Below are 22,027 nucleotides of genomic sequence, written 5' to 3'. Positions count from 1 at the left end.
AGTAATTTTATTTATAATTACCTTAAAGTTTAGATTTTCCTTAAACAACCAGAATTTCTCCATTTAAGAAAGTTAGAGAGCCAACACCTGCCAACCGCAAGAGCCCTTCACGTGCGGTCCACAGATCTACATCAGCATCACCTGGGAGCATGTGAGAAATGCAGAATCTCAGGCCTCAGCCCCGACCTGGCGAATCAGAGCCTGCACTTTAGCTAGATCCTTTTGGTGATCTGAACATGGATGTTTGAAAAGCACTTAAGACACCAGGTCATTTAATAAAAAAAAAAAAACAATTGAGTGATTAAATGGCTTTTTATTCAATTAGTTTTTCAACCTATGTTTACTGAGGGATGACAGGACCCAAACGTTATGCCAAGTGGTGGGGATATAAAGATAAATTATGAGTGGGCTCTGTTTGTTAGGAGTTTCAGTTCTCGCTAGGAGAGAATAAATGCAATCAAGTATTATAGATGCTGGGATAGAACCTGTATGAGGCACAAAAGGGGCTGTTATCTAAACCTGCATGTGTGTGTGTATGTAGGTTTACATGGATATTTGGATCAAGAAGAAGGAGAATGATGCTTGCTTTTTTTTTTTTAACCATAGTAAATGAATCCAGACTTTATTGATGATCTGAGTTTGACTACTCCCTTCCTTGTATTTTTGCACTACAACCATACATAACCAGTAACTTACCATCTTCTTTGTTGGTAAATTCTTGTTATTTTCTCCCTCTCATGGGGGACTTCATATCATGAAGGGCTAAGCAAACTGTTTTCAGGTAGCTGCCTTTTATATATGCCTGAGCCATGTTATTGGGGTAACTACAGTGGGTGATAACTCAGTTACAATCAAGTAGCCGCATCTGCTTCTCAGTGCCACTGCCTTTTTACCCCTAGACTAGAAAGGGTAGCTTGAGAAAATATAAACGGCTGGGTTTCTGGGAGTTTTTCCTCACTCTCTTCAAGTTAATGGTATGCGTAACGGGCTATTTTCTGATGTCAACTGGAATAAAGTAGTGTTTGGCAATCGGGGATATACGACTTTATTTGCCGAACTCACCGTTTCACTGCCTTATGGTGCTACATCTGGCACAAAGCAAAAACCTTTTGAATATTAGCTCAATGAGGTGGGATGGTTTAGAGCAAATCAAGCAAGATCTCTTCTTGCTTCTCTCCAAGGCATTGTGAGCGTACATTTCCAGCTCTGTATTTCACTGGCAGTGTAACTTTGGAGTAAATCATTTTAGCTGGTCATTGAGGAATAAATGTATTTTGCGTGTTGGGTAGGCTTTGTATGGTGAGGAAAAGGGTAAGGAGGAAACCAGGTTTATAGACATGTGTCTGTGACTACTCTACTCCTAATAAAACCAAATATTTCTTTCTTAGCTTTTATGTATCACTGCATTCCCCAGTTGCCTGATGTGTGTCCATTTTTGGCTTGCCTGTTTGATTTATTCAGTGCCCCTGTAATTCACAGGGTCTGGGAGTTCACTTGGATTTCCCCAGCAAGCCCAGAGGGCAGGGCATGCACTAATGTGAAGGTCTACATTAGCATTGCTGGTTGTAAGATACTACAGCTGATTCCGTCCAGGTGCTCTTTCCTCTAGGAGGGTTGCCCTGCAAGCATCTCAGCCAGGTGCTCTTTCATCATTTGAAGAAATCTACTGAAAAGAAAAGGATCTTCCCCCGCAACATTTATATACACACATTTTGTTCTTTCCTTTTTGTCATCTTCCTTAAACATGGAAATTGTACCTTCTCTCTTAAGCTGAACTTACTGTTACTTAGAGGCATTTCCCTCTGTTGACCTGCCTGTGAAAATGGTGAGCCTTAAGTCAGAATTCTCATAATAGTTCTTAGTCTGATTTAAAACTCTTTACGAAGAGTTTTTCGTTGCAACTGACTTAACTAGTCATGCTTCCCTTCAAAGGACCGATTTTCTATCCCTTTATCATGTGTGTGTGTCTGTTTTCTACGTTCACCCAGTCCTCCACACCCTTTTAAAATATGAGCTCCGCTCTAAACAATGTAGCAAGAGGCCTATGATGGGGCTTCCCTGGTGGCGCAGTGGTTGAGAGTCCGCCTGCCGATGCAGGGGACACGGGTTCGTGCCCCAGTCCGGGAAGATCCCACATGCCGCGGAGCAGCTGGGCCCGTGAGCCATGGCCACTGGGCCTGCACGTCCGGAGCCTGTGCTCCGCAACGGGAGAGGCCACAACAGTGAGAGGCCCGCGTACCGCAAAAGAAAAAAGCCTATGATGATTGAGCTTGAAAGATGGAAAACCTTGGTCTAACTTAGTAACTGATTAAAATAAGCAGATACTTATTATGAGGTTATCACTATGACTTTAATAAATCTGCGTAATCTTGCCTAGAACACATGGTCTAGATTTATGTTGTTTTTAAGATATTTCTTTTAAAAAAATACGTTGTATTTTCTTTCTCGGTTCCTTTTCACCCTCCCAGGACTCTCATCAACCTGCACCTCACTATATTTAATTTCTATGACAGAAGTATAGGGTCAAGAAGGATATAGTTGGAAGGGACCTCAGGGACAGGCAGGTGTACTTTTTATTCTAAGACAAGTTTGCTCTGAGAATTTGGGCAGTTCCTGTGTCTTCTGTGGGCCTCTGTTTCTACCTTCATAATCTGATCCTCAAGATTTTGGTCAGTTCTGATACTGTTTAATGCTCTGACAATTCCTATGACATAAAGCATCTGGTAAAGTATAAGAAGGTGCTGAGAAATCCTCTTTTAAATTGAATATGAAGAAGACATAGGTCCAGATAGAACATTTGAACCTGAAAATTAAGCTGTGAAGTAGAATTTGATCATCAAGTCTCCATCAACCTAGACTTCTTTGCAGATCACCTAAAACTTCATTGTGGGCTTTTGTCTCATACATTATGACTTCTAAAGGTAGAAAAGATCTTGGTGACGATCCTTTTTGCTTGATAGGTATTTCATTTTTTTATTTGAAGGCCAGTGAATTTCTCAGTCCCGGCTGCACATTAGCATTATCTGGGTTTTACAGGAATACGGGCATCTCATCCCTTCTCCCCATCCCTGAGAATTCTGAATGCATTGGTATGAGATAGAGTTTGGGCATCGGCATTTTTAGATAAGATTCCTTGGTGATTCTAGTATCTAGCCAATGTTTAGAACTCTGAGGTGGAGTTCATAAAGATTTATGAGACTTATAATTTTAATAAGGATATAGACAACATATACCTTCAGATGTGCACACCCAGAAGGATGAGAGAAGTAGAGATATTTCTATATGACATGCCATTGAACCTTTCCAATTCTATGGGGTCCAAAGTAGGAATACTATGACACTTTGCTTAATGCAATGGTTCTCAAAGTGTGGTCCCAGGCTCAGTAGCACCAGCATCACCTGGGGATTTATTAGGAATGCAAATTATCAGACCCTGACCCAGACCTACTGAATCAGAGCTTCTGGGGGTGGGACCCAGCAATCTGTGTTTTAACCAGACCGTCCAGTGATCTTAGTGAGCTCTAAAGTTTCAGAACCATCAGCATACAGAGTTGTTGTGGGCGTAAGAGGTAGCCTAGGAAAATCTTAGCACTGTGCCCGGTGCATGGTGAGAGTCCAAAAAACAGAGTACTCTAAAGATAGTGTGTTTGACTTCTTGGTAGCCTGAATATGGCTGGGAGCTAGACTTGACAGCTGTTAGCTACTCTTCCAACTCTAAGACTGTTACTTTTTAAAAATTTATTTTATTGAAGTATAGTTGATTTACAATGTGTTAATTTTTGCTGTATAGCACAGTAATTCAGTTATACATGTATGTGCATTCTTTTTCATATTCTTTTCCACTATGGTTTATCATAGGATATTTGAATATAGTTCCCTGTGCTATATACAGTAGGACCTTGCTGTTTATCCATTCTATATATAATAGTTTGCATCTGCTAATCCTCAACTCCCAATCCATCCCTACCCCACCTCCCCCTCCCTCTTGGCAACCACAAACCTGTTCTCTGTGTAAGACTGTTATTTATAAGGCAAATGGAGCTCAATTGAACGATCTCAAAGGTGTATCAGAACAATCAGTCCAAGTCACCATCCTTCCACTGTGAGATTTAGACTCTTTCTTTTCTGAAGACCTAAGTTGTGATGTTTTGGTACTATCCAACAGTGACTCATGGAGTGGTAGAGACTATACCACTAAGTGTTGAACAGCTGAAATGCAAGGAAAAACTATTTATCCATAGAGGAGGACAGTTCCCCAACACGTCTAAAACATTATTGCTAAAAGGAAAAGGGCACATAGAGAAATTTTTTTCAGAAAATGAAGGTTTCCTTTTCTTAATAGAATTTCTTACAAAGAATATTTTAAAAGATTCCATACCAAGAACCCATAGCGATGTTAGGTTTCCTAGTATCCTAAAGCCTGGATAGTGTATAGATTTCCAAATTGGATGTTTCCTATTCCAGTTTCTCCTAATCTTGTCCTGCACACACTTTTAGATTAGTCTTTAGTAAATCATATTCTTAGAAGTGTTTCCTTCTCAGAAATCCTTAATGGATCCTCACTGCATGCACAATAAAATTCAAACTCTATGCTAGATGTGGAACACACTTAAAAGCTTATTTTTATACTGCTTTAATTTTTATAACCTTCTAGTGTTATTTTACATTCTTGTGTTTATGCTATATTGTAACTTGCTTTTTATTCTCTAGACCCTGATTTTTTTTTTTTTTTTTTTTTTTTTTTTTTTTTTTTTTTACCATTATGCCTCTGTTTTCCTTTATTTCTGTCTAGCATGAACTTACTATCTACATCATAATGTTCAGGGGCAATTTAAATTCTCCAGTAAAGCTTTCTTGTTACTCCAAATGAATGTAAGCTTTCCTTTATCTTAACTTCCAAAAGAGTTTGTAGAGCTTAATAAATTGAACCTTGTGTTACCTTACCTGTTTATACATTTTTTTCCATCTCTACTTGACTGAAAATTCATTGAGGACAAGCAACAAGTCTAATACACCTCAGTAATCCAGCGCTCCGAGCACCTTCCCTGTTCTGGCTAAATGTACTTGACACGCTTCTACACCGGCTTTATGTCACTTCTAAGTATCCTGTCTGGTCCTCATTCTCCTGAAAGTTAAGGATGCTAATTAACTGAGGAGAACTTAGGGAATAATTGCTGTGCAGGACAAAAAATTATGTGTCAAAGCCAATTACAACGCAGTGAAATGCCAGCTAATGCAAATCTCCCTGACTTATGATGGGGTTACATCGTGAAAAGCCCACTGTAACTTGAAAATATTAAGTGGAAAATGCATTTAATACACCTAATCTACCAAACATCATAGCTTAGCCTTGCCTACCTTAAACATGCCCAGAACACTTACATTTAGCCTACAGTTGGGCAAAATCATGTAACACAAAGCCTATTTTATAATAAAAACTTGAGTATATTATGTCATTTATTGGACACTGTACTGAAAGTGAAAAACAGAATGGTTGTGAGGGCACAGAATGGTTGTAAGTGTATGGGTTGTTCACCCTGGCGATCTCCTGGCTGACTGGGAGCTGAGACTGCCTGCCGAAGCCCAGCATCGCAACAGCATTGCACCCCATATGGTTACCCCAGGAATAGATCAAAATTCAAAGTACGTTTTTTGTTGAATGCCTGTTGCTTTTGCACATAGGTGGAACCATCGTAAGTTGGGGACTGTCTGTGTTTGTAAGAGTGCTATAGTATTGCATCCGTGTTAATTTCATGTGTGTGTTTCCTTTCTGCAGGTGATTTTCTTCCACCCCCGCCTCCACCTCTAGATGATTCCAGTGCGTCTCCATCGGGCTCTGGGAACTTCCCTCCTCCACCTCCCCTTGATGACAGTGCTTTCAGGGCACAGGTAAGATCTGGGGTTGAAGTCATGTTTATAAGCCATGCTAGGAATCCTGAATTCTGAGATTGTTTCTGTGGTGGATAAACATTTATCCAGAGCCTACAGAGAGAGCTTTACACCTCACAAAGCACTAAGGCATTTTAATGCCAGCTGCCCAGCTCAAGCTTCCCAGAGTTCTGCTGGCTTGCCCTCTGAAGCCCTGGAAATCCTTTTACCTACTAATTTTATTTTGAAACTGAAAGTCATTCTTTAGGAATGCCATTTGAGAAGTCCACATTTTCTTGTTATCCTGGAGACACACAAGCAGGCTTTTTTATTGCCTTTTTTCTCTTTCCACAGACGTTGCATTCTAAATGAGTAAGGATGATATTTTAAGGTTCTGGTTGGTCACTGTGGGTACTAATTGGTCAGCAACATCTTTCTAGCAAAAGCAACAGCAAAATTTCTTAGGTTTTCTCTTCTGAGTGAGGTCAGGCGTGCACAGTACGGTATGTGTTGACTATTCAGAAGTATCTGTGCTCCAGGGAGTGTTGCGAGCAAAGTGACTCAGGGCTAGATTCAGTAAAAGTTCTCAGCCTGTGTTCACGTAGAGCCACTGGTGACCAGCTGCCACTGTTTAGGCAGGTAAATGCCAGTTATGTCCGGAAGGAAAACTAAATAATATTGTCATACAATTATCGTCATATTTTTAGGGGTGATGATGTTACTATAGATACGTCAAAGAAAAAAATCCTTATTTTTTAGAGAAATGTCGGCAAGATTGGTGAATGAAGTGAATAGTGCCTGGTATTTGCTTTAAAGTCAAAAGAATCTAAAAAAGAGTGGGTGGGCTTCCCTGGTGGCGCAGTGGTTGAGAGTCTGCCTGCCGCTGCAGGGGACAAGGGTTTGTGCCCCGGTCCGGGAGTATCCCACATGCCGTGGAGCGGCTGGGCCCGTGGGCCATGGCCGCTGAGCCTGCGCGTCCGGAGCCTGTGCTCCGCAATGGGAGAGGCCACAGCAGTGAGAGGCCCGCGTACAGCAAAAAAAAAAAAAAAAAAAATCATAATAGCACCTACCTCCCTATTGTACAGAATAAATAAGACAGCATATGTAAAGAACCTGGCGCATAATATATACCCAATAAATGTTATCTCATTATTAAAAAAAATAAAAAAGAGTGGGTATGTATATATATATGTATATATGTGTGTATATATATATATATATATGTACGTATAACTGATTCACTTTGCTGTACACCTGAAACTAACACAACAGTATAAATCAACTAGACTCCAATAAAGAAGAATCGTAAGAGTAGGGAGCTACTGAGTGAGAAAATATTAGCTATGAGTTGATAATTGTTGGGTGCATGGAGGTTTAATTCATTATTTGTTCTACCTTTGTATATGTTTAAGATTTCCCATAATAAATTTTAAAGAGGAAAAGCCATAGAAAGTAACTGCTTAAATAGTTCAGGTCATTGTGTCTTTTTTTCTCTTAAATTTCAGGTTAGAGGAGACAAAGGTAGAAATGATTAATTCACTCAACAAATATTTCTGTGCTCTGCGTAGGCACCTTTATAGCACTAGGTATTATATAGCAAAAAAGACAAACAGGGTTCTGCCCTTATGAAACTTACATGTTAGTAAGGGCTGTTCTTTGCATATTGTTTAATTTATGCAATTAACACTTTGTTTAGTCTATCTTCTTTCTTGAATAGTTATGTAACTATTTTGTAAGCATTTAAAATCTTGAGTTCTGAAAAGTTTGCTTGACCTTGTGACAAGAAGAGTTGTGTTTGATACTAGTTGAGCAGCTTATTCTTGTCACATGATCTTGACCAGGTCACCCTAAGGCCCACTTTTCTTGTAATTAAAGATAACTGTATCTACCTCTAATAATTAAATGAAATACAGATGGATTTGAATATACGAAACTATAATCACCTTACAGATATTTTGATGTTATAAATGTCGCCATATAAAAGTAACAGCGACAAGAATAATAATAAGGCTTGCCAAGGGTTTCATTAAGAAAAATCAAACCTGGGGCTTTCATAAAATTACAAAAAGTCTTTTTCTGTATAGATCTTGTCCTGTTAACTATATCCAAACTATGACTTTGTTTTTGAAAAGGAAGGAAATAAACAAAAAGCCTGTTGCCATGTTGGCTTATGTTCTATAAAACAGAAGGAAGAAGGATAAAAAAATAAAACAGATTTTGCCAAATGGAAAAGGGCAGATCTGGTAGGAGAGGTGTGTTTTTATTGAATATGTGGAAGATTGTTGGTAAGTTCAAAAGAAAATGGGCAGGGACTTCCCTGGTGGCACAGTGGTTAAGAATCTGCCTGCCAATGCAGGAGACACGGGTTCGAGCCCTGGTCCGGGAAGATCCCACATGCCGCGGAGCAACTAAGCCCGTGAGCCACAACTACCGAGCCTGTGCTCTAGAGCCCGCGAGCCACAACTACTGAGCCCGCGAGCCACAACTACTGAGCCCACGTGCCTAGCGCCCGTGCTCCGCAACAAGAGAAGCCACCGCAACGAGAAGCCTGCGCACCACAAGGAAGAGTAGCCCCTGCTCGCCACAACTAGAGAAAGCCCACGTGCAACAACAAAGACCCAACACAGCCAAAACTAAATAAATAAATAAAATAAATTTAAAAAAAAAAGAAGAAGAAAATGGGCATGTCCTTTCCTTGTGTGGTGGTGATGTGATGTGATAGAGGCTTGGTCCCACTCTGGCCATATTTGCCCCAACTTTAGATTTGAGCTACGATGGAACTCAGAGTAATGTAATCACAGGAGAAAATTCTGCACGTTTTTCTCCCAGCCAATGGTGAAAACTCCTGTTGCCAAGTCCAAATTATAGCTGGTAAATGTGTGTTTTTATGTAGAAATCTGTTTATGTTTCCAGCCAGATCTTCAGGTCAGAGCCAAAAGAACCTCTATTAAGTGTGACTCTAAGAATTACAAGTTTTTCAGAACTGAAAGGGACCTAAGAGATCATTGAGTCTAAACCTGGTGCCAGGCATCTAGTTACAGCTTTTCAAATACTTGCTGAATGAATTAATTCCCTCTCTTCACAAGTGAGGAAACTGAGACCCAAGAAGATGTGGATCCTATCGTTTCTGACAGAACTCTTGAGAAATCTTGACTCTTTATCTGTCCTTCCTCTCACTGTGCACGTGATTTTGCTTCAGGCCTCTCAGGACTCTGAGGTTCCGATGAGGGGGTAACATGCTTTGTTTGGAAGGACCAGGTGTTGTTGGGAGTTTTGCTTGTCTCTGAATTTCTGATGTATGCTGTAAACTTTTTTCTTTTTCCTTTGCAAAAGGCAAATATTTAGTGTCAAGAATTCTTGTTTTGAGAATTCTCATTTTTGTGGGAAAAGATGAATCTTGGAAAATCAATGAGAGATTTTCTTTTCTGTCAGTATCAGTTCGAGCCTAGTGGTTGTAAGGTTTGGGGTGACCATTTAGCAGTCACTTCATTCATTCATGATAAGTTGAATAACTTCTATAAGTCAGACACATACACTGGGGTTTATAGCCTTAGAACTTGTCATCATGGGTCTAGTGCCCTGAGTCTCAACGTTGGAACTGTTAGCTTTGTTTGATTTCATGCCACAGTTGGTAATTCCTTTCTATTTCAGCCAGCCAATGGGCAGGCATATAGCATTGTTTAGAGAAGTTTTAAAGGGGCAGAATACGTCATAGGATTTAAGGTTTGCAAGGGAATTAGAGATCATAACTCAAGTGCCTCTTCTGTCGTTTGACTCTCCTAATTTTTTTTCAATTTAACAAAATGTTTATGGTTGACTACTACAGCTGAGGCAATGTGGAAGGCCAAGGAATAGATCAGATACAACCTCCGATTCAAGCTTGGAAGATGCATATATACCCAACTTCTAAATTAAGGTGTTTCGTAGTAAATTATTCCTTAGTCATCATGCTTTGATCAGAAGCACAATCTTCGTCCTTTGTTGAGGTAGAGGGTGGGGGAAATAAATTAACTCTGTCTGGAGACATGCAAGAAGGATTCTTGGAAACAATTTCAATTGAACTGAACTTTGATGGCTAATTAGGGTCTTAATTTTCCAATGGGGGAATGGAATTTTAGGCAATAAAGCAACAAGTGTAAGAATACAGAATATTCTGAAGAATATTCTGAAATCATTGCAGGTATTTGTTACTATTGAAATATAAGGTTAACATCCCCAGGTCTGTTGTTGGGTGCCAAGTGGTGCTTTTAACACACCATCAGACGAAATGTGTTGCCCTTGTGGGAAGCCCTATGCAAATAGCTCTGAGCTGTCTGGTAGACTTCCTTGAGCTCCTCAGGGATTTACCTGCTGATACCTGATGGCTTTGGGTTCAGGTGCCCGATACTTAACTTCCCCTTTTTATGACACGTTTGCTTGACTTTTTCTTCATGACCACCAGCTGATACCTCCTCACTCTGCCTCTCTCTTTGTGGCCCAGACCGTGGCTTGCTTTTACGTGTCTGTGACCCTGAGCTCTCACCTTTCCAGTTCCCATCAGCTCTTCCATCCCTTCAGGCAGATGGCTGCCTTTGCTAGGGTACCTCCAGCCCCTCCACCTCAGAAAACAGACTGTCTCATCCATTGCTGGTTACTCCAGGTATTACAAATGTCTTTCTCTTATTGAACTGAAATTTGTCCCTTTATGATTTCCTCATACTGATTTTCTTCCTACCCACTTAGAAAATGATGTGCATTCAAAGGAACTGTCAGGCCAGGAGAGAGAGAGGTGGTGTCTGTCTCAAGGGGGTAACCCATAAAACTCCTGAAAGAGGTCACTTTTCTGAGGAGAGCATGAAAACAGTGTCATGTGAGCTATTCACTGAACTTGGGGAAATGCCCAGAGTTTGTTGAAAAGAGAAGGAAGAAGAGAGATTTCTTTTTTTTTTTTTTTTAATTTTTAATTTTTAAAAATTTTATTGGAGTAGAGTTGATTTACAGTGTTGTGTTAATTTCTGCTATACAGTGAAGTGATTCAGTTATATATATGTTCTTTTTCATATTATTTTCCATTATGGTTTATCACAGGATATTGAATAGAGTTCCGTGTGCTATAAGGTAGGAGCTTGTTGTTTATCCATTCTGTATATATTAGTTTGCATCTGCTAATCCCAGACTCCCAATCCACCCCTCCCTCCCCTTTCCCCCAACCTTCCTTGGCAACCACAGGTCTGTACTCTATGTCTATAAGTCTGTTTCTGGAGAAACTTCTGAAATCCTTTATTGTCTTGTCTTAAAGTCAGGGTCCAAAAGTTTGTGGGCCAAGTCATTTCTACTCTTGTGAAAACAATTTCAAAGCTCATAGATGTATAGGGTGGATTGTAGTCATTTATCTACTTACTCACTTTATGTATTTCATTTATCAATAATAGCTTAAAAATCTATTGATGTTTCAGTAGAACTGGAACTGAAATCTGTGTCCTGTGACCCTTAGTCTAGTGCTACCATGATAACAGGTATGGAATGACAGAATTTGACTTGTAGACGTAGAGAACTCAGGCCCCCAGCCATGGGCACATTCATTCATGAGCTCACAGAAATAGGCAGCAGGCCTTGCTTTATTTATATGGTTTGGACATACCCTACCATAGAAGTCATCCCTTCTGCTACCTGGTAGTGGGGTGAGGAAGGAAGAGGCTCGGTGAAAAAGGAGATCCAGTCTACAAAAATTAAGAGTAGAGACGCGATATTGTTAGAGCAAAACCAAAATGCTCAGGAAGAACTTTAATCCACTCTGAAGTGCTTACCCTTCCTGTGTAGTGAGGATATAAGACTATCTTGATCCATGAAAACATACCAGAGGAGTGAGCATGATGCTTATTTCTTCGTGGCCCTTTGCCTTGTTCCTTTGGGTCTCGTGTTCGTGAGGGGCCCTAGTTGATTTGTAGGCTTATTTGTGACCCTGGCAACAACAGTAGCAGCAGCAGCTGGCTTCGTGATTATCTCCTCCTTTTACGGTCCACACATGTAGAGGAGTGTATGTTTAGCAGGGCTGGTGGGTTCTTAGGCATGTCACAGCCTCCGGGCGGTGTGACTTTCTAGAAGCGAATGTCGGAGTTTTCCTGTTTGCCTTTCGCTCTGAATCATCCTCTGATTGGGTATTCAGGTGAGAAATGAGATATTTTTGGTGTCTAGACTTATAAAAACTTCTTTGAAAATAGCAGGCCACAGCCGATAGGGACTATTCCAATGTTTCATTTAGTAATTTGACCCTTTCTCTTGAATGTCATAGTTTCTCTTCCTTGTTTTTTAAGAATCTATTTTAAAAGGTAAACCCTTTCCCAGGGATCGATAGTGGAGTAGGTGTGCACCCACAGGCTCATTCACCCATATCAACTCAATCACCACTGCTGCTATTCTTCTGAAATAATCTAGGACACATGCATGTATTCTGCAGTGAAAGTTTGGCTGATTGCTGGACAAGAAAAGTCTTATGGGGAAATAGGTTGCGGTCAGTTCTGTTGTGTGTTGAGCTAACCAATGAGGTTAGATTTGCTTTAGCTCCTGAGTTTCTTTATTGGGAGTAATTTACAATATTTGCATATTTCAGAAAATTTCCTCTGCCCAAATTAAGTGAAACTTAAGTTGGTTCTTTCTGAGTCAGTGGAAGTTTTTATCCCATTTTGTCTTTCCCATCAAGAACCTTAGTGATTCCTTCAAAGCTGAAATACGTTTATTTATTTTTTGTACATCTAAAAAGTAATGCATGTTTTTTCTTAGTAATGTAAATAAATCAAACAATATGGAGTAAATATTTTCAAACATGTTTCTCTATCAAGGAAAAATTATGATATGCATATGTGCCTCACTCCTAATATATACACCATATGAAGTTTGAGCACTCCTTTTCCTGCCTCATCTAAAGTATTATTAATACAGTTTGGAGAATGTGTTGCAATATTTTAAACTTTATAACACCTCTTTTTAAAGAATTATTTCTCCATTAAATTGTACCATCACATTATTAATAAACTATAGCTTTTGTTTATTGCATTGTTTCTTGTTTGCTATTTCTTTTTCTTGAATTCATCATATTGGCTCTTTTATGTCCTTTTTTTTTTAATTTCTTCCTCCTATAGTACTTTGTAAAATATTTATTTATTTACTTACTTACTTATTTGTTTATTTGGGAAAGGCTACATGGATGATATATTTTCTAAGTCCTTGCATATCTGAAAATGACTTTTTGGTTTCATTGTTAAGTAAAAGTTTGGCCGCAGTAGAATTCTAGGGTCAAATGTTCTTTACCTCAATATTCAACAAAGATTTCTATGTTATTTGTATCATTCAGTCTTTAGTGTTGCAGATGAGAAATCTGATGCCAGTCTGATTCTTTTTCCAATTTAGTAACTTTTTCTTGTTTGATCTGTAAGCTTTGTTTGTGGGATTCAGCAATTTTCCTACACTGTTTCTAGATACAGCTTCCCTCACCCTCACCCTCACCCCAGTATTTCTACTCAGCATTCAGTGAATCTGTTTGATCTGAGGAGTCAAGTTTTTATTTAGCTAAGGGGGATTTTCTTGTGATGTTGGGAAAATGAGTTTTAATTTTTCATTTGCCGTTTTCTTCCTTATGGAACTCCTATTTTATGGTTTTGGACTTTTTCTCCCATTCTTCATATTGGTATTCTTTTTCAATAGTTCTACCATATGGAAGAATCCCTCTTGCTTGCTTCCTTTCTTTATTTTTAATTTTGTGGTGATGATGTACTCTCAAATTATAAATGCTATATACACCTGAATTTAGGGAGAAAATGTGCTTGGGGGCCGCTCTGAATCTGCTGTTCTGGTAGACCTAGCTCGCTTGTACTCCAAACTTTATCTTTTATCTAAATCAGAAACATACAGTCCTTTACTTGCCACTTTTTTCTTTTTAATTGGAGTATAATTGCTTTACAATGTTTTGTTAGTTTCTGCTGTACAATGAAGTGATTAAACAGACCAATCACAAGTAATGAAATTGAAACTAATTAAAAATCTTCCAACATACAAAAGTCCAGGATCAGACGGCTTCACAGGTGAATTCTATCAAACATTTAGAGAAGAGCTAACACTTGTCCTTCTCAAACTCTTCCAAAAAATTGCAGAGGGAGGAACGCTCCCAAACTCGTTCAATGAGGCCACCATCACCCTGATACCAAAACCAGACAAAGATATCACAAAAAAAGAAAATTACAGACCAATTATCACTGATGAACATAGACGCAAAAATCCTCAACAAAATACTAGCAGAGTCCAGCAGCACATTAAAAGGATCATACACCATGATCAAGTGGGATTTATCTCAGAGATGCAAAGATTCTTCAATATACACAAATCAATCAACGTGATACACGTTAACAAATTGAAGAATAAAAACCATATGATCATCTCAATAGATGCAGAGAAAGCGTTCGACAAAATTCAACACCCATTTATGAGAAAAACTCTCCAGAAAGTGGGCATAGAGGGAACCTAACTCAACATATAGTCCTTTAAATAGTCAGCCACAGGGTGTGTGTATCCAGTCGTCACTGTGTGGGAGACCAGGGAACGGGTTTCCCTTAGATACACATGCCAAGAACAGAACAACAAGCATCAAGGCTATTTATTAGTTGTGAAGATCCATTGGCAGGTAGCAAAGCCCCTGTTTTACATGCTGTACATATATGCCCAGTGAGGGCAGCAGTAGGCTGTGGCCAGCCCTTCTGCGGGGTGCTGTCTGCTTGAGTTCTGTTTCCTTCCTCACTTTTTCCCCAGTCATGCCTTTCGATGACTATGTCACCAGGAGTGTCAGGGATTCTGGCAAAGTACCTTTTATTAGAAAGAATGAACTCATTAAGTGATTTCACTGCTGTTTTGACTGGTTTTCAGTATGTACCCCAAACTTTCTTTTCCAAGAGCCTTCCCCACCCCCTCACCTTTCTTGTCGAGGCAGTTTGAAGTCAGCTTAGGTATTGCTATCTTTTGCTATTTATCTCAAGCTCACGCTGCTGCCCTTGAGGGCGCCACCACAGAAAAGCCCTCCCTGATTGCATCATCTAGGCCAAGTAAAACTTCAGGGACAACATAGTATGATGGTGAACGCTGTAAGTGCTGATCCAGACTACCTGGGGTCACACGTGGCTCCCCACTCACTAGCTATGTGACTGTGATCGTGTTATTTAACCTTTTCATGCCCCTGTTTGCTTATCTGTAGAATGGGAATAATTGTTGTACCTGCCTCTTTGTGTTGTTGTGAGGTTACGTAGAGAATATCATATGAGCCTGCCATAGCCTAGAGCTTAGTAAATGTTTACCGTTGATGCTATTACGGTTACCCAGTTCTGGGTTAACTGTTCTCTGTGCTGAGTTCTGGCATAGTTATTGCTGTCCTTTGCTTTGTACCGCACCTCCCCAAGGTTCACTAATGATGTGCCACACCCCGCCAAGGTTCACTTGAGGATTTTAAGGCTTTTTACCAAAGAAATACTCCCACAAGCTCTTTCGTCAAAATGATTGAATTAAATAATCTTAGCTCTCTTATGACTCTAAAATTCAACGCCCCAAGGTGTTATTACCAATAATAAAATATTAGCTTTTTATAACTTCATAGTTGTTTACAAACGGCAAAATACTGTATATTATTGAATTGATCTTCACAAGTAAGAATAGCACACATTTAATTTAACAAATACAAAAAATAATTAAGCCTCAAAGATTTGAGGAAGCTAGCTTAGATTTCACAGCAAGTTTCATGGAAGCAGTGATTTATTTCTGAATGGATAAAAACAAAAACAAAATGCATTTAGGGGACTTTTAAGCCTCTTGACTTAGTATCAAATCCCTTCAAATGAGAGAAGGCAGATCATTTTAAATTCTCAAAAAGCAGCCAAAGTCATCAATAATATGTGTTTATGGCTAGTGGCCAGGGGCCACCAAGATAGCTTTCTTTGTAATTCTTTAGTGGAAATAAGCACATCTTCCATCCCAGCCTCCGGCGTATTCCCTGACAATCCCCTCACCGATTGTACCATGTACTTCTTATCCGTGGATTTGGTAAGGAAGCCCTATTGGGCTCACAGATCCTTTAGTTCCTTTGTAGTTTACGTAATCCACTCAACGTGAGAACAAAACAACTTGATCCGAAAGAAGTGGTAAAAGTGGACATAGGGGATGCCAAAACCAAAAACCGAGGGCATTAACTCTTACTTTTGCAACTCTAATGTTTTAGGGAGATTTTCTGTGCATAGCTAATTTGGGTTGATCCATTCAAAAGTCAGGTATTTAAAACTGCAAATATATTATTGCATGCCGTACTTATATGAATCCTTGAGGGGTTAAGCTATTATTATCATTATTTTATCATTAACTTTTGTGAGTTTGACCTGTCCAAGACTCCTACCTTGTAAATTTCGTAAATTCCAAAATTGACATTGTTTTGTTGTCTTGTTTTTAATGAAAGACTTTCATATACTTTATCTCACTTGAGCCTTTAAATAACTTATGAAGAGGGAGGGTAGGGATAATTCTCCACCTTGTGCTAGTGAAGGGACTGAGGCTCAGAGAGTTAGGTAATAGTCCAGGTTTCCATAGTGTTAGGTGTCTTGGGGCAGGAATGAGACCCTGCCTTTTTCTGAGTCATGCCAGTCCATTTCTTTCTTTTCTGGCAGCACCGCTTTATTGTTACTCTTCCTTTATACTGTTTTTCAATGAAGGACACAAAACACCAATTGTCATGTTCCTCTCCAAGTAATTTCATTAATTGGTAGCCCACGCTTTTATGAGTTTGGTTGTAAAATCCTCTATTGCAATATTGTCTTTAGCCTTTTTAAAACTGTCTGCATCTTTACAGATTGGAAGATTGCACTTTGACATTAAAATACAGGCTGCTTGTAGGCCTTTAAAATGGAATTTTTTCCAAATTTTTGTTTGTTTTTATATTTATTTTGTCAATAAACTTCAGTAAAGATGTCAGTTTTTATTACTGTAGAGAAAAGTAAAATTGGTGGTACCCGGTGTAAACAAGCAGAGAGAGAGATCAAGAGAGAGAGAGAGAGCGAGCGAGCCCAGACACTCCCTCCTTTCCTCATAGTTTGTGTCATTCCCTTTAGTGCTTAAAGGAGTCTGTGCCTATCCTAAAACCACCTTCTGTTTTGATCTGTAGATGACACATCCATGTGATATGTGATATGGGGAGGATCATCTCTAAGCCAAATCTCTCAATTTTTCAGTCATAGAACTAGTATGATAATTCTATTTCTCTCATCTTCTGGGTTTTTTTTTTTTTTTTTTTTTTTTGGGACAGTCAGATGAAAATAACCCATTTGATAGCACTTTCTGGATCAGTAATTAAAGGATTTACCTTAAAATATGTATTTTTCATAACATTATTTTAGCATCATTGAGCTTTCATTCTTTCTATTAGAAATTATATATTTAGAGCAATGATTAACTGAATGGCCTTCAATGGTATATTTGATGTATGATGTGTATTGAAAAGAGCATGGCAGACTGTCCCCTGAACACAGATTTAAAGAGTCACGCCATAGTTTACTGCGCCGATATGTGCACTTGAGAGTCAGGGTCCTGACTTCAGAAAACCTGTCTCAGAACTGCACAGAGGACCTGGCTGGCTGAGACTCAGGTATTCCATTGAGAGATGATCAAACAATTAAATAAAAAGCACAGCAACCAGAAGAATATTTCACTGTGCACATTCAGGGAACGTCATCATTTTTATTATCATTTTACAGCTAGGCATTTTGTAACTTGAAATGTGCCTATTGGATTGTTTCCATTTCCTTTTAGCTCATTGAAAGCCATACAGTGTCACTTTGGTATTTCTCTTCTGACCCAGTGGGGACAGAAACCAGTTTTGGGGCATGGCAGCTACTACAGAAAACTATTTCCACAGTTACAGATTCAGCAAATGAGGCTCTCTCCCCTCCCCTCCACCATGTTTCTCTCCGATTTTAAGTTACAATCCTACCATGAACTTAAGTCATTTCAACTCTATTGAGATGGCTCTTGTATGCATCTGCTACCACCTACCCACCCTCCCCCCCACCAATCCCTGATTCGCTAATGATGTTATTTTTCTGAGACATTCTTCTACTTCTGTCAGGCAAGGAACACTCTTGATGACTTGAACCTCCTTGCTTCCTCCTTCAATTTTCATTAAAAAGAACCTCCTTGGGCTACTTCCCTGGTGGCACAGTGGTTAAGACTCCATGCTCCCAATGCAGGGGGCCCAGGTTCGATACCTGGTCAGGACACTAGATCCCACATGTGTGTTGCAACTAAGGAGCCCATGAGCCACAACTAAGGAGCCCACCTGCTGCAACTAAGACCCAGTGCAAATAAATATTAAAAGAAAAAAAAAAGAACCTCCTTGGTTCCTTTGCTAGATCTGCAACTATTTCTTTTCTTTCTTAGAACTCCCTTTTTCTTTTTTTCTGTCCCTAATTTTTTAGGTGCCCACTCAGTGTTCTCCCTTTTGACCTTCTGTCTTCTCTCAGTAGAAGTCACAACTCTCACAGAGTCAACTTCCATCCCTGTCTATTTAATGACTTGGACTGGTTACGACTCTTGGCACTGTGTCTTTCTTTGACAACTATTGTGCCATTTATCCATAGAAAATCTTTCCACAGGGAACCCCTTCACATTCAATAGGTGTACAAATTCTACTCACGTCTTCCCCCAAAACTTCCATTCTGTTAGAGGTACCACCATATTTTCTTGGCTCCCAAATTCTAAACTCTGTGGTCACTGTTGATGTGTCTTGCTTTTTAAATATATCTATCACCAACATCTGATTTTTTTTTTTTTTTTGGTTCAAAATGACTCTCAGGTTTGCTCTAGTCTCTTCATTTTTGATGTCCTAGTTCATTCCTTCTCCATATCACAATAGACTCATTGCTCTGTGTTTTTTTTTCCCTTCCAACTGCATTTCTCTAACCAATTAGTCTTTGAAAAATGTTATTTTCCTTCTATGGCTTCTTTTGACTGCCACACTAAATTTCCTCTCTTAGTTGATTTTCAGAGTACTCCAAGACCTACCTCATCCTTTAAAGTACACCTCATCTCCCACTGTGCTCTTTCCATCTTTGCTCTTGCGAGGCTGATGGCGTCACTGTCAGTTTCCCATGGGAGTTAATTCTCCTTGTGTCTTTCTTGGTGCCTGAAGTATCCTCAGCTCTCAACTGATCAGGAATCCTTCCCATTTTTTAAAGGCCTAATTCGTACCCTCTGACACCGCCAGTTGTGTCTTCCCCATCTCTCCCTTCTTTGCATCCTGACTCTGTTGACTGGGTGGTGTGGTGAAGTGACATGAACCTAGGGTTTAGTGCCAGGAAGTTGTGTTACCAGTTATCTTCACATGCAAAATGGGAATGATCACTTAGAAAGTTATTTTGAGGCTTAGTTAAGGTAAAGAGCATAGAGTATCCAGTAGTATCTGGTTCATAGTAAAGGCTACAATGAATCAGTTAATGGATGGATCAGTTAATTATGTTTCATTTTCCTGCCACTGAATATGTGCCTGTTTGTGGACTGATGTCATTATAATATGTGCCTCCAAACTCTATATCATAAAGCCAGAATCAAAATACGACATGGGGGAGACCTGTAGAAATCACTTAACGTCACAAATCATAGAGCCTCAGCTTCGAAAGGATCGTAATCCAGTTCATCTTTCCTGTGATGAGGAAATGGGTGCCCAGATTTCTTGAGTCAACTGCCCAGGGTGACACAGTAGGAGAGGTGACCCCAACCCCCATCCCAACTGGAAGTTCTGGACTCACAGAGTTGAATGCTATCTATTATTCTCTTGTTATTCCCCTTTTAGAAACTGTCTGAAGGTTGGATCACAGCTCACATTCCTGTATCACCCATAGTGTTTATCTCATTGAGGGATATTTGGTAGATATTTGTGGATTGATTGATTCATTCTTTGTCTTGGCAATAAGAATTCTCTGGAAACCTCTATGGAGTATGTACTATACATAGGCTTATCACCCTTTTGATGCTTTTGACGCTGTTGTAAACACTCAAAGGGTCCAACATGTACACTTCTGTGCACTGGCTCAGCATGGTGGGGAAAGGAAGCGGGAGAGGAAGTTATGTTATATACATCTTGAGCAAATCAAGCTTTTCTATTTTTAGTCCTTGCTACTGTTTGGAAAGTACAACCCTGTTCATGGCAGTCTGGCATGTATTTCCTTAGTGCCATTTCAAAAAGGGAAAAAAATAAATATGGGAATTTTTTGTAGTGAAAATAGTTACTCAGTGAAATCACATTAAGTTCCTTCTTTTTCTCTTGATGAAACCTCAAACCCACTAGGCACAGATTCCTCAACCTCAACTATGCATGTAAAGGCTCATGCAGAGGAGGAGACTGGAGTCAGCAAAACCGAGGATGGCAAGATGTGCTCTGGTTCCTGAGAGACAGGGCAGAGAAGGCAGGGGGAGGGGAGGGAGCACCTCCATCAGTGGAGTCTTGGCCGGCTACCAGATGTTGCCCCTGGAGAAAGCTGAACTCTGAACTGCATAGATAAAGAGACACCTAGTGTTACAGCCCTTTGCTCAAGCTGCTCCTTCTGCCTGAGTGTCTCTCTCTACTCTCTTTCTTTCCCCGAGTGCCTTACAGCCGCTCCCCTAATTCAAATAAGCGAATTACTTCTCTTTAGCTGTTTAGGTGACAGTTGGGGGATTTTTCCAATCTGAGGCTATACTAGTTAGCATTTGGGAACAATAAAGAACTTTATGAAAGAGAATAAAATTACCTGGTCTCCGTTTAGATGGCTTTCTTTAATATAGCAGGCCTTGACTGGTCAGAAGTGGCAATGGTAGGATGGTTTGGAGTCAACTGCGAGTCTAGTGAGGCAGACCAGAGCCTGAAATGGGGTGGTGGCCATGACCATGGCGAAGGGGAGCTAAGAGTCCAGAGCCACTTGGAAAGAGGGGAGATGGGAACTGGAGGAGTCCAAGATGCTTTGCAGGATCCTGACTTTCTTCAGGAAAGAGATAGTTGCTTTCTATCCTAGTGTTTGCCAAATAGGAAATCCCTCTGAAAAATCAGAACTCTGAGGCAAGTGAGATGTGAACTTTACTGGAGGAAATGTGGATACCACTGAGCAAAGATGACTCCTCGTTAATGAGAGGGACTCTACAGTCTCCAGACAGAAACAGCTCTGTTTAGATAAAATTGTGACGATAGGGTGAGAATCATACATGGCTATAATGAATGCTGATTTGTGGATATCGCTGTATTGTTGTCATTGCTTTTCAATTGAGTATGTATTAAGCTCCAACAGGGTGCTATGAGTAATGCCCGTTTCTAGTTGATTTATCAGAACACTCAGAAGACTTTATAAACGCCCGTAAATGGAAACTCACAGCACCCCTTCAAGGTGGTAGACGCTGCTGCCATTTCTACAGATGAGGACAAGTGAAGTGGATTGTGTTTGCTCTGTTGGCACTGTGGGTGAGAACACAGAGCTGTCGAGGGAGAGAAAAGTCTTTTCCCTGTCCCCGGGAATTGGGTTAGAATACATTAGTAAAGAGTTCTCCTTAAATGTGTTCAGAGTTGTGGGATTTTAATTAAATTGTTCCAGTTATTGTTAGCACTTGCATTAGCGCCCAATAACCAAATTCTAGGCCAGCAGATTTCAAATTGAGTGTGGGAAAGAATTAGGGGAGGGGTTGCAAAGGGCTTGTTAGATTCAGATCACTAGGCCCTGCTCCCAAAAGTTCAGATTTGGTAAATCTGGGAGGGGGCCTAAGGATTTTCCCTTTTAATGGGCATCTGAGGTGCTTCTATCCTCAGAGGCGGCTCAGTGTCCCTTCAAAACCTCAACCTTTTCCTTCTTGTAGGGTCTTTTTTTCACCACCAAAAGCTAGCCTCATGCTAGCCTCATCCTGAGACCAGGACTTGTGATTTAATATCTGTAGGGTCTCCTACCATTCGCTTAGTGTAATCCTCCAATTCTCTCATTTCCAAACACCCTGTGAGCCAACACTGACAGAAGAACCTGCTGTACCCTTAGCATTCTACAGGACATGTGGTTCCCAAGACCTTAGCCCACCTGGTTTTCAAAGTATCCCGGTGGGAGTTGTATTATTATTTTTCTATTTCATTGGTGGGGACTAAAAACAAGAG

The 22,027-nt window shown here is 40.0% G+C and overlaps 1 protein-coding gene across 2 annotated transcripts in view; it reads left to right on the top strand.

Moving 5' to 3' along the window:
- Nucleotides 1–22,027, top strand: part of LPP (LIM domain containing preferred translocation partner in lipoma) — a 626,627-nt gene that overhangs the window by 231,013 nt on the left and 373,587 nt on the right. For both annotated transcript variants that reach the window (XM_060010952.1, XM_060010953.1), the window contains exon 4: nt 5,777–5,889. In XM_060010952.1, the coding sequence (XP_059866935.1) occupies nt 5,777–5,889 (113 nt within the window). The remainder of the gene's footprint in view (nt 1–5,776; nt 5,890–22,027) is intronic.

Source organism: Delphinus delphis, chromosome 4, assembly GCF_949987515.2.
Source record: "Delphinus delphis chromosome 4, mDelDel1.2, whole genome shotgun sequence".
Taxonomy (NCBI): domain Eukaryota; kingdom Metazoa; phylum Chordata; class Mammalia; order Artiodactyla; family Delphinidae; genus Delphinus; species Delphinus delphis.
This window is presented reverse-complemented; position numbering and strand designations above follow the sequence as displayed.